Below are 16,136 nucleotides of genomic sequence, written 5' to 3' on the forward strand. Positions count from 1 at the left end.
AAGAGGAATTGCGCAGCTAGATATCAGAGAATCCACGGAGCGGATCCACAGCGATAGTTATCTGATAGATGTCGAAGTACAATATATCAGATAGTGACCACAGCGCGGTCAGATACAACTTACGACTGAGAAAGATTGAGTGCCTGCGTCGACGCGAGGCCATTCCTATTCGATGTGTTGATCTAAGTTGTGCCAGCGACATACGTTCTATGAAATAGAGAGGTAGATGAGCCATGCGAGGCCACAGTGCTGGACAGGCATCATGAACGCGGCTCAAGCTACCCGCAGACCACACTGAACCACCTACTGACGCTCGTAGGGAAAATGTGGCATGCAAACATTGGCCTTCTTGACCGGCACGTTGTGGTTGAATACAACGAGCTCTCTATCAACCAGTACGCCTACACAAGAAAGTTGAACATACTGTTGAAGATCTTGAAAATGGCACTAGATCAATGCAGCTTGGTCACAAAGCCCTCTGCGCAAGGACTACAGCCATCGGCCACTCAATCTCAATTTCCTCGTCCACCCCCTCCATATCACCGTCATCCGCTCTCCCCGTCTTCCCTAGCGCGCGCTTGTCCTCTGCAACCTGTGCGCGCAACTGCTCCCAGAAGCGCACCGCGATGTCTCCGCGCGGGTCCACCTTGTCCTCTGGGAACTGCTCGTGAAACGCATGCAGCGCCGAGAACGTGCGCAGATATGAGAGCACCCCGCCCCACGTCGTGCGCTTGCGCAGTAGTACTGGGCGCGGATTCGGGAGGTGTGGATAGTGTGCGCCTGCAGTACAGTAAGCATGAGCAACGACGCACCATCGTGCGCAGACTAGGCGCTAGGAGTAAATCTCAATGGACACGCACCGACAAAGTAAATACGCTCGCAGGTCTCCCAGGTTCCTGTTTCACAAACGTCGCGCGGGTCGGGGATGGGCTGCAGGTGATCGTCGACGATCGTGCGCCCAGGGCGTTCCCAGTGCGGCCCGAGACTCGTACGTGGGTCAGAACCCTGTGCGTACGCGTGAATGAGTGGTGTGCAGGACGGATGATTTGCTAGGCGGAACTCTGAGTAGCCCTACGGATAGTGAGGAGGTTAGAATCAATGCAAGACGTGATGACGAAAGAGAGGACACACCCAAATAGCGAGACTCCCACCGGGGCGCACAATGCGGGCCACCTCAGGCCAGAGGCGCGTCCAGTCAAACCAATGCGCGGCTTGGGCTATGTATACGTCAGGCTCCGGCTAACACGTAACACCGATGCGGTACATACCTGCGACAACCATGTCGACACTGCCGTCTTCCAGCCATCCGAGCTCCTCCGCTTTGCTCTGCACGAAGCTAACGCGGTCCTTCATTGCGTGCACAATCGCGACATCCACATCGGGCGGAAGAGCCGCGTTAGAGGCTCCAGGGTCGGCGAGGAGGGCGGAGGCCTGTGCGATCATGCGAGGGGAAGGATCCGCGCCGATGATACGTTTGTAGGGTGTGAGCGCAAATGTCGCCTGACCTGTGTATGCGCGGAATCAGATTCTGCATACAGCAGGTTCAAACAGTGAATATCCATACGTACCTGTACCACAGCCGAGATCCAGCGCAGTGTCCCATCGTGCGCGCGGCGAGCGGCCATGGAAGTCGAAGAGGAAGTTGTAGAGTTGCAGAGGGTATGTCGGACGCGCTGAACGCGTATGTCAGTGTCGTTAGCTAATTGAATGCGAGGATCTGGTGCACACCTGCTGCATACCGCGCCGCGTCAAACGTTGTCTTCGCGAATGTCGCCATCTCGCCGTAAATCAAGGAAGTCTGCAATTTCGGCCTGTTTCTATCGACGCTTTTATATGTCTCCTTCAACGAGTTGAAAACATGGACAAACCAGCAGACTCATGACGGGAGCGAAAGCCATGACACACGAAACAGCGGACAACGAGAACGATCGGCCGATGATGCGCGAGGATGAGCGTCAACAGGGCGCGTGAAGATCTCAGATCCGAGTCGGACTGACTGTGCCGCACAGGGCGGCGCTGTTGCAATGTCGCTAGCAAGAGGACTAATTCATGACAAGAATTGCCGACAGAATTCAGTTGACATGCGTGAGCTCGTTGTTTCAGGGGTTCATAGTGATACGGCATTATTGTACGGTGAGTCTGCTCGGAGTCCTGTCGATTGACTTTAAACAAGTCGTTACATCTACAGATCGAGCGTGATCTGGTAGTATTGACCCGCACTCGATGCCCTGAGCCTAGCATTCATCTTGGCTAAGCTCGAGTCCTTGACCTCTAATGGCGGGTATGCAGAGCGGTGATGCGTACGCGTCGAGTCTCCTCGAGCAACTCGTCCAGAAACTGGGCCCTCTGGCACCCGCTTGCGTCCAGCGCTGGATGTGCCTCCGTTTACGCATGTAAGTATCTCAGAGCACACCTGCGCAAAGCTAGGATGGTAACCTCCTCTCTCGGAAATGAGTCACGCCATCGTGATATTGCCCTGCAATATAGTCAGCAATGTGCCTGTATATTGTGTGGGAGTAGAGCTAGGTAGAGCTGCGGCTCAGAATACACGGGTATCTAAGCGCGTCCGAAGACAAAGTAGACTATCTCACGGCGCCTCGCACCGCTTCCATTTCGCTCGCCGAGTGTTCATCAAGCATCTGTCATTAAGCGCGTCTAAGTCCTCACCCTGTTACATACTTTGCAGAACGGATGCTCACCCAGCGCGATGACAGAGCTGGCAAGCTACACTCAGAAGCCCTCGCGTGTGGTCCGAATTACTGCGAAAACAGACAGGAGTGGCATGCTTTCTGGATATCGTTCGTAACTGCCTTGACTACACATGAGGCTGAGAAGGTAACACCCTCCTAGCAAAGTCGGTGTACCAAAACCCATTCGCCGGTCGGCATCTCTTCCGGTATCAGATGGCACGTCATGTTTGGTCACGGTCCTGGAATCTGGTAGTGATTCAATTCATTTGGTGTTTACAGATTGACGAGATAGATTTATCCCAGGTGAAGACATCATACCCGGTGGAAACTCCGCAATTCAGTGAGGGATCGGAACTGATCAACGAAGTTCCCCAACTAGTAACACTGTTGAGCAGTACACGGAAATTTGTTTTCACTTTCTGCATTAGTGAGTATAGCGAAATTTGATAATACATCGAGTAATGCTTTGACAGCAGGACGATAATGTGAAGTAGAACACCAAGCTTGCAGCTTGAAAAGCGGCTGAGGAAACCGACAACGGGGATGGTAGGGGTACAGATAATCTTGTTCCATTCGCGAATTGCGACGTCACAGACCATGCTGCCTGAATGTACTACGAAGGTGTCTGATCATGGGTTCTAACCCCGGTGCCAGACACCCCGGTACAGCCTGTATACAGGAATCCCTGATATTTTGTCAAATATATCATAAGCGGCCATGAACACCGGCGTGCTGTATTACTTATACCCTCGACCGCTACGAAACACAGAGACAGTCCTCTCCTGAACAGCCTACGTAACTCGAACTCGTCATTTTCTGTCCAAACGTCAAGACTACTTCGTACCACATGTCTAATCCCGAGTCAGTGATCATTTCAAACATTCAACAATCGTGAGTCAGAGTGGTGTTCAGTGTTTGCCGTCTTCCATCAATGGCGAACTAAATCAGGACTTCAGCCAGTCATACAGCTACTACTACATCTCACTTACCGGTGAGTAGTCCCCCACATAGATGCCAGTAGTATTTACTCATTCTGTGCACGCATATAGCCCTTCTCGTGTATGATTATGTGCTGACCATTCGCAGAGAAATCCAATTCATTTGGGGTAACGAACTAAGGCTCTGGTCGATCATTCTATTCTATCTCAACCGACTGGTGATGCTCCTCTTGGCTGCGTCCAGTTTGACGTCTGTAGTTCCGTGGACAACACAAGAGGTACACTCCAGCCTCTTCGATATCACAGGCGTCGACTGCTGACTCACTGTACCATCAGAGGTACGATTGAATGACATTCCAGTGACACGGTTCCTGAGACTTTCCTAATGACTCCGTAGCTGTAAAGGATCAGAGCTGGCATATCTGGCCGCTGGACTGATGACATATGTTATCTTGTCAGGTATGTCATGTCGCTCTGTGTAATATGTTTCTCAAATCAGGTTTAATTGTCTCCGCACTCCGCGTCCATGCTCTCAGTCATCAAAATTGGTACTTGTCGGTACTAACATTGGTTCTGGGAATGGAGTCGTTTGTTGTCCACTTGGTAAAGCACTAATCAAACATTAACAAACCTATGTGAACTTGATATCTTTGCAGTACTTCAGTGCCCATGGGGTGATCTATCTCCCACCAGTCACCATTGCGAAAACGATATCTGGATGCCAGCTCATTGAGCCATTCACTCAATCCACAGTTGTCAAGTATGCAAGATTATAAACTCTACTTCCGACTGCTAATGACAATACTACTGTTTCTGCTTCACAGAGGTACGCAATAGTCCTGCAGGTCCAACTACTTCTCGCTCATGATGTCCAACTAGTCGTGATCCCAACTCGTCTCTGTGTATTGATGTGCAATGCCATTGTCGTGATAGTGACATACCGCGGAACATACAACGGTGCAAACCGTGCAATCAGCCTGGAAAGGAAGCCTTTGCTTGCTGAGCTATTACTCCGGGATGGTCAGTACCCTCCAAATGTGTATCGAAAAATAACTCAATGCCATTCTGGCAGGGATTATGTATTTTCTGTAAGATCATTTTAGTTCACTTTGGCTAATATATTGACACTCTTCAGACTTCTTGGCATCATGAACATCATGGATATGTTTGTATATAGCATGACCGTAGGAATTTTCATGCTTCCGTCGTGTCCCGCACAAATATCTCATATATCTGGGTGATACAGGGCAATGGCGCTGTTATGGATTTGGCCTTACCGTAAGCATGTTATACCTGTTGCCATCTATTATACCAATATGCATACTTCCCTTAGGCTGTCGACTATGTTGATCTCCCGGCTTCTGTTCAACATCCATGAAGCTGCACACTCCATCTGGCGCTTAGACTCGCAAGGCAAATTGCACGCTACATCACTTGCTTGTTGCAGATCGCCATCTTCCGCTCGTGTGCCATCCCTGGCGGCATCATACTCAATTCGAGACAGTGCAATATCCGAGCTCTGTGCGCTGGGATCTAGTAGGTCACCGGGTGAATACCTTTGATATCGTGTTGGATGCAGTGGACGATGTACCTGTGCGGCTGTTGTGAGATTTTTGAGACGCGAAGACCAGTGTCTGCATCTGCTGGTCTGATTCCAGCACGTCAGCGGACGTACATGAATGGGAGGATCGACGCGTACAGAATGCGCCGCTTGAGGGCGAAGAGGAAATTCGCATGGAGGCGAGGTAATACTCCGAACAGCAGGAGGATATGCGTATGCGGTGTGGAGTAGACTCACGGTTTTCTTGTGTCGTCTTTTCTGCAAATTCGCCATAGCTGTACGCTGCACATATCTAGTTTGACGAACAGGATGATCACAGAACCATCACGAATAGACAGGCCGGGCGATCACTCTCGCAGGAGGAAGATAATGTGAATCAGTGTCATTGCTCGGTAGACATCATACAAGGATCAGCTGTCCTATGTGGTGGCGTGGTCACGCTCCGGAATCGCTAGATCTCGCAGGTGTGAATGTGATGCGCCATTTGAGCACATCAAGGTGTGATTTTCAGTGCAGCGCACGGACAGCCAGGGAATTGACAAAGTTGATTGAAGACTGTTTAGTATGTATGAGGCCCCCTCCCATCAAAGTATCTATACATACTCGGAACGGTTCATAGAGATATTATGACGGACTCGCGATGCACATTCAAGATGCCTTACTCAATTGGTGTGACGAATTTCAAGGCACGGCGCCGAACTTGCCCCGGTCGGGTAATCAAGTATCATGCAACGCCGCCCCGAGAAGGCTAACCAAGTCAAGGAATCCCCTCATCTCCATCACGTCAAGCACGTCTCGCTTGCATCCGCAGACGGTCGATCTTCCGCCACATAGAGTAGCCCTCCTTCCGCATCGGGAAAGTGGATGCGAGGTCATGTGTACGATGAGCAGGTGCTCCTGCTCCCCAGACGCGCACGGGCATGTGGCGTCGGTCTTCTGGTGGGAGGTTAACTGCTTCGGGTAGCTATAAGAGGCGGCCGTTGGAGGGGCGCGGATCCTATTGAGCAGGCAGCGAATCAGGAGAGGAGCGGCGCGCATCACATGGACGAGGACGCGGACGCTTGTCTTGACCGCCGTTTCTTTCGCATACGCGCCTCTGCGTCAGCGAGGTCACGCTGGGGCTAGTGCATATAAGCCACCCACCGCCAGCTCCGCTCGCTGACCGCCCCCCTCCACGGTCTCGTACAACCTTCACCCACGTACACCTGGAGCCCTTGCCAACGATGTCCGCAACGCTCGCGCACGCCCGTCTCGTATCCCTCGTGCTCTCCTTCGCCTTCGGCATCGTGGGGATGGCCACTGGCATCAACGCGCTCGCCAAGTCCAACTCCTCCAAGTCCGCCGTGCGACGCGCCGCTAGCGGCCTGGGTGCGACCGTTAACATCGACACGCACGACGTCTTCTCCTCTGGAGTGGTCATTACCGTCGTCTGCGGCCTCATCGCGCTCACGTCATTCTTCACTCTCGTGCATGCGCTTCTCGCCCGCTTCCGCTGGCGTGTGAGTGCCGCGAGCTCCAGCGCCGACATTGGCCGCCACCTGCGCACCGTGCCGCTAACGGGCGCGCACGTCCTCACCTTCCTGACCCTTTGGCTGTTCGCCACGCTCGTGCCCTTCACGGACTTCGTCGCTAACCGCCAGGCCAAAGTGACCGCGTACATCGGCGGTGTCCAGCTTCCCCCGAACCTTGTCCAGGGCACCGAAGCAGAGCTCGGCGTAACCCCGGTATACCATAAACTCGGCTACTGTGAGTCTTCGGTTGTTGTTATTGGGGACTTCGCCTGCGCTGCGAGCATGCGGGCACGTACTATGCAGGGAAATTTGGGAAGACAGAAGCGCGACCGCTGGGCCGTCCTTCAAACTGTTCCCATGCAAAGCAAGCAACGCATGTTTCCATAAGTACAAGAACTTTATGCGTACCTTCGCATGGAGCTGTCCGAAGTTCCCTGCGCGCATATATGCGGTTAGCCTGATTCGTAGCGCCCCAACATGATATCACGCCACGGTCCGAGGTATCGCGTGATGACTGGTGGCTTCAGCCTCCTCGCGTTGCGCGCCCTCAGCAGACTAACTGTCATAGGCTGAGCGCACGTATGCATCTCCAGTCAGCAAAATCCCTTCCCATCTGCCATGCGGACGTTGTAAATACGAGTGATCACTGACCGTGTCTTTTTCGTAGTGCGCGCCGGCACCGTCCTGCCGTGGATCGCGTTCCTCTTTGCTGCGACGTCTGCCGCCCTGTCATACGCGTATGCGCGTTCCGCAGCGTCGTTGATCGCTGGTACGAACGGATATGCCGCACAACCGGAGGTGCAAGAGAAGGAGAAAGTGCCGGAGCAGGCAGAGGCACAGCAGGTGTGAGGTGACGCGAGGCGTCTTGCGAGCACGGCGACTATCTAGTGGATGGTCATGCAGAGCGGCTAGTGAGTGGGTATATGGGGTATTACGAATCTGCACGAAACGATGCCGGTGGAATGCATTTCGCGCACCACTGCGGGATGGTCTCAGTAATGCTGAAGTTGACTCCTGTCAGCCGGATACGAATGTTTGGAATGTATGCCGTGATTTACGGCTGTATATCCTTTGTAATGAATTTTGGAAGTCGCTTGTGCATCATGTTGGGTCGCCTCGTCTTCTGATCACTGCAAATGGTAAGTATGGTTGTCCGCAGGTCTTGTGTAGGCGCTGGTTGGCCGGAGCCGGCAGATGCCGAGCTTGACCTAGCTTGACTGGCTCTGATTGGCTATGTCGGCACCGAACGACGAACGGTGAGCATGAAATTGAGTATATCTTATTCGACTGGTCGACGCTCGCAGAATGTATGTGTCTCGGAGATTTCATGCTATGTCCGTGGCGTACATATGATCTCTAGGATATCCGCAGCAATAGCGGCCTCGTCGACCGGCTCGAGGGTTCGTCTTCTTTTGATGCAGCCTGTGCGCAGTCCTCTCAGGCTCACCGGCCTCAATCAGTACTTCTGCTCTTCTTTAAATTTGCTGGGGACCACCCGGTGGCCGTGGATCTAAGCAAGACTACCGCGCAACATGAACCAGTGCAAGAATCTCGAGCGTATCTCGAGTGTAACTTGCAAGCGCCTGTCACAATCAACGGTGTCTTGCCCATGATGTTAAGTCGTCCGAAAGCAGCTGCTTGCCGTGTCATGTCTGCGGCTAGATACATGTCGCTCTATCCTACCGCGACCTCCGGCGGGCTGGGATAGCTTACCAGTATTCGTTTGAGCTTCTTGCGGTCCTACCTGCTCCACAATCACGCGCACCACATTTCACGGTCAGCCAGTCGGCATGGCCTCCGCTCCGAGAACATCTCCATTACATCCGCACGATAGTGGTCTGGTTGTTATACGAATCCGTGCTACAGCCATGCGGTAACCTCCTCAGCTTGCGAGCTGCGAGGCAATACTGTTTGCAAATTCTAGAGGCGCGTTCTATCAAATTGTGGCTTGGCTTCCGAATTTCTATCAAGTGTGGTCCATAGTAATAAAGGGAGCCGACTAAGACAAATCCTTACATTCCTTCTCCTCTTCTCCTCGTTCCCTCTTTCTACTACCTCGACCACGAGACGTTGACAAATCTACACGGGCCATGGCCGATTCCGCTTATGCGGGATTTCTTCCTTACGTGACGATGGCGTAGTTAGTGAACTACCTTATACTGAAGCTCCATGCTAAACCCCGCACAGTCTGGTCAGAAAGCAATACATCATCTCACTTAGTGGTAAGTAAATTTCTTCGCACATCTAGGTGACAACACACTAATTGCCTGTGGTCCGTGCCAACAGCCCTCCCTTTGCACGAATACGTCCTTACAATCAGCCAAGAAGTCGAACACATATGGGGTAACGAGTGTGGGCGCGCCTCAAGAGCGTTGTTCAGCCTCAATCGCTTCGTGATGCTTCTCATGGCTGTCGGCAATGTTTTACAGGTAGTACCATTCGCCACGCATAAGGTGAGCTATTTTCAACGTTGGTGTCCCTATTCACTGACATTTGCAAAGAGGTATGGCTGAATTATCTGCGCTTCGTGCGGTGCATGATTTATCCTGACACTCTAGCTGCGAAATCGGTCAATTCGTGCTTACCGTGTCTCAGCTGATGCTATTTGTGGTGCTCGCAGGTCGGTCGATCATAGCTATTCTCTGCAGGATACGTTCACACGGAGGACAGTTGTTTCAGCCCTTCGTGTACATGCTCTGAGTGTGCACAACTGGTATTTATCGCTGCCTACCCTACTTCTTGGGCTGGTTCCGTTCATCACTAATACAGTCAGTGACGACATTGAGTTTCTGCATACATCCTGAACGGATTGACAGTGCAACGTGATCGGGGTATATTATCTTGCACGACCTATCCCCACATTGGTCATCCCCTATTGCATGGCCCTTGTTCCGAATCATTTGGTACTAGGGAATTCCAATAACGGTATCGTTATATTCTCCCGCACCAGCATTGACCTGACTCGTGTTTACTATCTAGCAACGATTATTACACGTATATGTGTGATATTGAGCGAGCTTATAGTTGTCGCTGTCACACTTCGTAGCACATATAGACATGCTAGTCGGTCTTTCAGACTCGACAGGAAACCTTCGCTCGTCGCGTTACTACTCCGAGACGGTACGTCTGAGCGTTACTCGGCGTGCTAGCTTGCTCATGATCTCTTCCACAGGTGTGATGTACTTTTTGTGAGGAGACCTAGTCCCTCGAACCATAATCCAAAAAGGTCTCATATGATCCTCTAGGCTGCTGTTTGTTCTGAATCTGAGCGACATTTTTGTCCTAACTGTTGCGGTAGGGATCTTCTACCCAGGTTATGCATAGTTCTCATCTACGCTGACGGGACAGGACAACGGTGCTTTGATTCAGTTTATATTGCCGTGCGTGTACCGCTTACAGGCCACTCGACATTTCTGACTGCCTTTACAGAATGTCGTCCATCCTGGTTTCCCGATTCCTACTCAATATTCACGAAGCCATGCACTCTTCCCCGTATGGCGAATCGGATAGGACGGTGACCGTCATGTCTGCAGACATATTGCAATCAGACACACAGACACCAGCTCTCATCTTCGCCAGTCAAAGCTGCAGCGAAGGTACGACCCACGTTGTAATATAGTGTGAAAGCACCACTCCTGATTACCGGCGCTCTACAGGCGGAATCATTGAGGATGATGGAATTTTGATGGAGAACGGACACATCCAAGAAGTCGTAGACGATGAAGCAGAAATCATAGACATTGAACCGGCCGATAGAAGGATTAGGACATTATGAAAGGGCTCTGCGTTCAACCACATGGCGTATGCTCAATGCTTTCAATTACTCAATTACTAAGTAGATGTTAGTACAGTGGTCTCGGGTATATTTGTAACACTAGTTATACCTCGCTTGCTACTTCGGGGCATCGTATCTCAGGAGAGAACTACCTCGGTGCTTCGTACTAAGATAGTGATAAATTGCGCATGCTTGTTAGGCCTTTGTGCAATTGCACACCAACAGCCGCAGCGACACATGTGACGGTGCAAATTGCAACACTGGCTATGAAGACAATATGTCACAAATGATAATTGGAATTTTCAAAGTCTCGAGGGGCCGTAAGAGTCTACGAGTTGTAGGTACGGCACTGGCACCTCCAGATAGCAAGACATCGACTCACTACCGGTAATAGATACTGTGATCAGCGATCGTCGGTCAATCGGTCCCATCCATCTGCGATGCCATTCACAGTGCAAGTCCAGGCCCGCACGACGGTACTAGAGGATCGACGCGTGAAGCGCCATGGTAAACAAGTCGCAAGCAGAACTTTACATCTAGACAACTCTCTGTCGATATTACACATATGTTTCATCCCTTAAGTTGGGGCATTCTATCTGAAGTTCGACCCCTCCTGAAAGACCATCGTCTTTCTCTAGTATAATGGCTAGACTGGATGTTGTAAGACTGTTCAATCATCAAGGGGAGAGAACGTACATAGATCCTCGTTGCCTCGCCCAATTACCAAACTGGCTTCCTGCACGGAGTACTTGGGGCTGGGATCAAGAGAGGACGCAGTTCCAGAAGCGCACAAGGAAATTTTACACTGAGATGCCTCCCTGAGATCTAGCATAAATCTTGAAACGAGGATAGACGACATGCTATTGCTACATCAATGTCATGCTTACGAAGACTTGACGGTGACGCACGATAGTGTGAAATATATAATTATGCAGTTAGCCTGGAAGATCATGCTGTCAGTAGCGGCAGGTGGTCGATGTAACTATGATACCCACTGTAACGGCAATCACGACGATATCGATGACATTTAGCAGAGTGAGCATTCTACGCATTCTAGGTCAGGGCATGAGCGGCTTAAAGCCAGGTTTTACGTACAGGAAGTACATAATCTCTGTGCCACGAATCCAGCACAGTGAGCATATACATAGTATGAGCCAAGTTTTCTAGGCTTACCATATCTAAATAATATGCTCGTCAGGAGAGGCCCCGAGCGCAGCCTTCGAGTTTGTGTGCCAATATTGTGGGTCTTCCAAGCGACTATGAGGACAGCTACACATTCGGCGGTCACGACGCATACACGTCCTGCGAGGGTTACGACTGGGCGGTATGCGCGATTAGCTACTTGTCTTACCGGCCAAAGTATAACAATGATTACAGTACCTGTAAAATAAGTATATGAGTCGATGCTCGTGTTCATGTATCATGCGTACTCAACCCATTATGATTCCCTCGGTATCGCCTTCATACTGATCCTGGCAATGTCTGTGTATGAAGATGTCAAACTTGAGGGGTGAAGTATTAACATTAGGCGTACTATCGACAGCATGATCAGTACAGTGCTGAAACAGCCCAGATCTGAACCACATTACCATGTTGGTACAAAACGGTACCAGAGCCAACAAGAGCACAACTATGCCTAGGCACCATTTGCTCCGTTTGCCGTTGCTTAGTGCGTAGACCCGTTGTGCTGTGGTCACTATTAATGTCGACTTAGTCGCCGCCCATAGCAGAATTACAGATGAACAATGTTCTACCTGCTAGAATTCCATACAGTATTAATGCAGACACGAGAACACCGATGTTTGAAGCTTCGTCGCTGACGAAGGGAGACGATGAGTACACTCCCCTATAATGATGTTGCAGATGGTCGTACCCCTTGACTGACAGTCAGTAAACATGTTTCCTCGTGGCTGCATACAAGGGAAAAAAAGCTTACAGCCTTCGCGTGCCACTTCAGAGTCCCCAACAAATTCATGACAGCCATGTTCAGCATGGCGAATCGATTGAGATAGAAGACGATAGTAGACTTGGGTCGAAATCCATTACTCCACATGATTTCGACTTCTCGCGCGAATGACGTTATGCATTCGTAGATGGGAAGGGCTATTTGTTCGCAGTAGAAGATGTTATAATCAGCCGCAGTCCGATCCACGTGTACTGACCCGTCACAAATGCCATCAAGCAGTAGTCCACTATGATTCTGTGAATAGAACAATGTGTGAGGGGAACGGGCATGAATGAATAGAAACCACTGACATCCGCCGCGGGTCTTGCAGGGATGCTCCAATGGTCTTGTGCAACATCACGAAGACTTCGCCTGAATGACTGCGAGTGGAGGTTCGGCGCAAATGAACGCGGCGGTGTACTTATATGAAGTCCTTGATGACCGAAATCAGCACTTTCACTGCCACATTGAGAAGATGATTATCTATAACCAGCGAAATGGCTTCAGCGAACAGAGGGGGTGGATGAAACTCACTCAGAAATGGTCATCCTCCCTGGATGTGATTGGACAGTCGATACGTCAACGTTCTACACACAAGCACAACGACAACACCGTAACCACCCACGACAGTTCTGGCGCGTGCAGACCACATTCTGCGTCAAATTCACACACTACTCACAAAGAACGAGGCACTATCAATGCTCTAGTTAGCCATTGTCAATTGTGTAGCACAGCATTGCGGGCGACACGCTCTCCGCCTCTGTCGCCACGACGTCCAGGCCGTTACCGAGAGTATCCAAGTGCACTGCCACGAAGGATACACGTGTAAAACTGTCCTCGGACGTCAGGTTCAAGAGCCTTCAAAATGGAGGTGATAAGCCACCCGTGGAACAATATCATTGGTAATTCGGTGGTCACTGTCTCTCGATGGCACCGCATAACCGCCGATTGCGCCATAGTCTTGTGTGAGCCATCGCTGGTCTAACATGCATCAGAATACGGCGCTCACAGATAGGAGATAGCCCGCACCATATGTGTTATGAACTCAAATGAAAGGCGGTCAGCAATAACTCGGTCGTCCGACTAGATTTAGTGGTAGAATGTTGAAGTCGGCACGGGCGAGCAGCGGTGAAGTACGCTGGTGAACCTCAAGAGTTTCATCACAAAGCTAATCGGCTGAAAGTATTCCGCCAATCCGACAGACACAAATGAGAGCTGTGGAGTGCGCACAATGGGGCTATGCGTCCTCTCACACAGAAGTCTAACATCATGCATCAAGTCAAGACCGTCCAAGATCGCTCCAGTTGTGCAAGAATCGGATTGCGCTATTTTATTACAAGATTTAGTAAAGCTCAATTAGAGTACTCTGTCATTGTGACGCCCTTGACAGCTCTTCGTCGCGCGAAGTATCATCACCATCTATCCTTCTCGCTAAGGCAAGGCTTACCAGGCGTACCGGATTCAGGGGATCGCCGTCTTGTCTATCTATCGCCGTGAAATTTTCGTCGCTAATACCGATGCTACCATGCAGCCAGCCCGATGCGTGAAACCGCTCGGTAATATCCCTCTTGCGTTCCCTGGTAAAAGATAAAGGAGCATCAGTAGGTGAACTCTAATGTTCAGAGCCACACCTACTTTCGTTGAGCTAGATCCCTTGGTAGTTCAGAGCCACACCGTTCGAGGATCATGCAAGCAACCATGACGTCCCCGAAAACCCCAGTGATGTAGTCTAGAAGCCACGGTATCACCCTTCCTTGCAAGCGCTTCAGCCGAGCGTAATTATCGCGCTCCGCCTGGAGCTTCAGTATGTCCTGCGTTTGTGTTGGTATATCTTTCCACGCCGCGACCCACTTGACTGCGATATAGCCCTCCAGAGTATGCCATCCCTGCTTCTTGTGGTGCCACCCGATATAAACGCGCTTTCTTCCCTTGTGGCCGTAGAGCGGATGACGGCAAGGGTCGACTTGATCGATTACATCGGTCATGTAGATGTCCGTCGGTATCATATTGGGATGATGTGTTGACGTGAAATTGTAGTTCATTCCGTCACCAAACCTGATTGTGATAGTTCCCCGCGGGCGGTGATCTTCGTCTCCGACGACGGCGTGCTTTGAAGTCAGTACCATGTTGACTTGATCGTCGTACTGTAGGTGAAGCTGAAATCGAGGTAGGAATATGTAGTACGGAAGATAGAGGGTGGAGGACGGTACTTTTATAGGGATATCTCACGCACTTGAACAGCCACGATGTGGCGTTCGTCTTCGGCGCAGGTGACACGGATATTAAGCGTGGCTGTTGGCCAAAGCGTACCAAAGGCACTTAAAATGAACTCGCCTTGTTCCCCGGCACAATGGCGCCGGCCTGCCACTGCACTTTTCTGCTTCTATTGTCAGATGCGCCTTGTAGTCGTGCAAGCGATGATCAAATCGGACCAGATGCCGCCTTGTAATGATCTCTGCGATATAGTGTTTGTGAATAATTATGAACGGTCCGTCTCGTGTGGCACGCGCGTTGAACATTGCGCGCACGTGTGCGGCTGCCGACTGGGCGGTGGGCTTTAGTTAGCGCTTGTGATTGGCCAGAGTGGCAGCCAAATTTCAATGGCTGCTCAAGTACAATACCATTGGACGAGCGGGCGGAAGCTGGTAAAGCACCGAGCACGTACCAGAATTGACGAGCGACGTCTTTGAGTGGAGTGACTGGCACAGTAAGTTGTACCTCCACGAGCATTGTTGAGGCACAACATGTCATCTGAAATGCTGAATGCAGAGGGATCGTGTTGCAGTGATATTCAAATACAATTGCGAGGTCTTCTTCATCCGCCTTAGCAGCAATAACTACACGTCGCAGCCATTACCCGCAGTCGCCAAGGCTAATATCCAACACCGATGAGGTAGTCGGCGAGGTTCTCGACGATAGGCGTTGACTCAGGCGCCTGGAGAGGAGCGACGTACTCCGTCACCAAGACAGCCTGCTTGGTCTTCACGAGCACACACCCATCCGCCTGAGAGTCATGCGATCAGCATATCGAACGCGGAATAGAACCTCTATCTGATCGGGAGAACACACCTGCTTCTTGCCATATATGCTACGGTCATTTGCCTGAAGTACGAAGAACTTCTGACCAGCAAGGCGAACGCCTGAGGCCTGGGCCTGAGCAGGGTTGGCAAAGGCAGCGACGATATCCTTCTGCTCTTGTGCTGAGAGCTGTGCACGACGCAATGGATGATTGGCGATTAAGCCATACTACCACCAGACATCACCTGCAAGAACGTACAGTGTATCCCGCAGACGATGCCCATACACCTCCAGCTAGACCGATGATAGCAGCCTTGGATACCTTGCCGCTTCCAACGAGGTTGTTGTCAACGTACGCTGTTCAGCGCGCCAGCGTGGACCGCCGGGATTGAGTGCGATTTCATTAGATGGTTGAAGGGTAATATTCACCTTGCCAAGACATCGTTAATCAAGAGATACAAGTCAGAAATGATCGGGAAACGGGAAACGAGTAGAGAAGGGAGACGAGGACGTAGATGGTGGTCGGGTGGTAAGGGCAGCAGAGCAGTTGGCTTGACGCAGTCGCCGCCGGAGATCGCCATGAGATAGTGAGGGGGTTAGTGACCATCCTGAGTCGCTCCCGCAACATATCTCACAGCTGCTATCTGCGCAAGGATACCTCGCTGGAAACATACTCGCGGTAATGTCGGAGCTTTGGT

General features: G+C 51.0%; 6 protein-coding genes across 6 annotated transcripts; 2 read left to right on the top strand and 4 right to left on the bottom strand.

Annotated features, from left to right (window-relative positions):
• Positions 1-466: 466 nt before the first annotated feature.
• POSPLADRAFT_1056753 (hypothetical protein) lies at positions 467-1,777 on the bottom strand (the record flags this gene model as incomplete). Its single annotated transcript, XM_024480828.1, has 6 exons — positions 467-780; positions 861-1,071; positions 1,132-1,217; positions 1,269-1,505; positions 1,569-1,673; positions 1,729-1,777. The coding sequence occupies 6 exons, from the start codon at positions 1,775-1,777 to the stop codon at positions 467-469; spliced, it is 1,002 nt and encodes a 333-aa protein (XP_024338958.1).
• A 1,760-nt stretch (positions 1,778-3,537) lies between these two features.
• On the top strand, positions 3,538-5,644 carry POSPLADRAFT_1046575 (hypothetical protein; the record flags this gene model as incomplete). Its single annotated transcript, XM_024479072.1, has 13 exons — positions 3,538-3,581; positions 3,659-3,681; positions 3,740-3,906; positions 3,965-3,966; positions 4,026-4,087; positions 4,128-4,231; positions 4,285-4,388; positions 4,453-4,454; positions 4,562-4,648; positions 4,875-4,906; positions 5,076-5,164; positions 5,287-5,373; positions 5,509-5,644. The coding sequence occupies 13 exons, from the start codon at positions 3,538-3,540 to the stop codon at positions 5,642-5,644; spliced, it is 939 nt and encodes a 312-aa protein (XP_024338959.1).
• Positions 5,645-6,412: 768 nt separating this feature from the next.
• On the top strand, positions 6,413-10,475 carry POSPLADRAFT_1143766 (hypothetical protein; the record flags this gene model as incomplete). The annotated part of the gene is made up of 12 exons (XM_024485608.1): positions 6,413-6,935; positions 7,368-7,543; positions 7,791-7,848; positions 8,078-8,100; positions 8,363-8,675; positions 8,987-9,173; positions 9,321-9,468; positions 9,517-9,694; positions 9,756-9,820; positions 10,025-10,080; positions 10,130-10,296; positions 10,357-10,475. The coding sequence occupies 12 exons, from the start codon at positions 6,413-6,415 to the stop codon at positions 10,473-10,475; spliced, it is 2,013 nt and encodes a 670-aa protein (XP_024338960.1).
• A 1,710-nt stretch (positions 10,476-12,185) lies between these two features.
• Positions 12,186-12,778, bottom strand: POSPLADRAFT_1033853 (hypothetical protein; the record flags this gene model as incomplete). The annotated part of the gene is made up of 5 exons (XM_024476964.1): positions 12,186-12,229; positions 12,361-12,385; positions 12,412-12,578; positions 12,638-12,675; positions 12,732-12,778. 5 exons carry the CDS (start codon positions 12,776-12,778, stop codon positions 12,186-12,188), a joined length of 321 nt encoding a protein of 106 aa, XP_024338961.1.
• Positions 12,779-13,789: 1,011 nt separating this feature from the next.
• On the bottom strand, positions 13,790-14,546 carry POSPLADRAFT_1056756 (hypothetical protein; the record flags this gene model as incomplete). Its single annotated transcript, XM_024480829.1, has 2 exons — positions 13,790-13,997; positions 14,056-14,546. 2 exons carry the CDS (start codon positions 14,544-14,546, stop codon positions 13,790-13,792), a joined length of 699 nt encoding a protein of 232 aa, XP_024338962.1.
• Positions 14,547-15,177: 631 nt separating this feature from the next.
• Positions 15,178-15,967, bottom strand: POSPLADRAFT_1039961 (hypothetical protein). The gene is made up of 4 exons (XM_024477634.1): positions 15,868-15,967; positions 15,698-15,795; positions 15,490-15,627; positions 15,178-15,424 (listed from the first exon to the last, which is right to left on the bottom strand). The coding sequence occupies exons 1-4, from the start codon at positions 15,878-15,880 to the stop codon at positions 15,293-15,295; spliced, it is 381 nt and encodes a 126-aa protein (XP_024338963.1). The 5' UTR covers positions 15,881-15,967; the 3' UTR covers positions 15,178-15,292.
• Positions 15,968-16,136: the final 169 nt, after the last annotated feature.

Source organism: Postia placenta, assembly GCF_002117355.1.
Source record: "Postia placenta MAD-698-R-SB12 unplaced genomic scaffold POSPLAscaffold_7, whole genome shotgun sequence".
NCBI classification, from domain to species: Eukaryota; Fungi; Basidiomycota; class Agaricomycetes; order Polyporales; family Adustoporiaceae; genus Rhodonia; species Rhodonia placenta.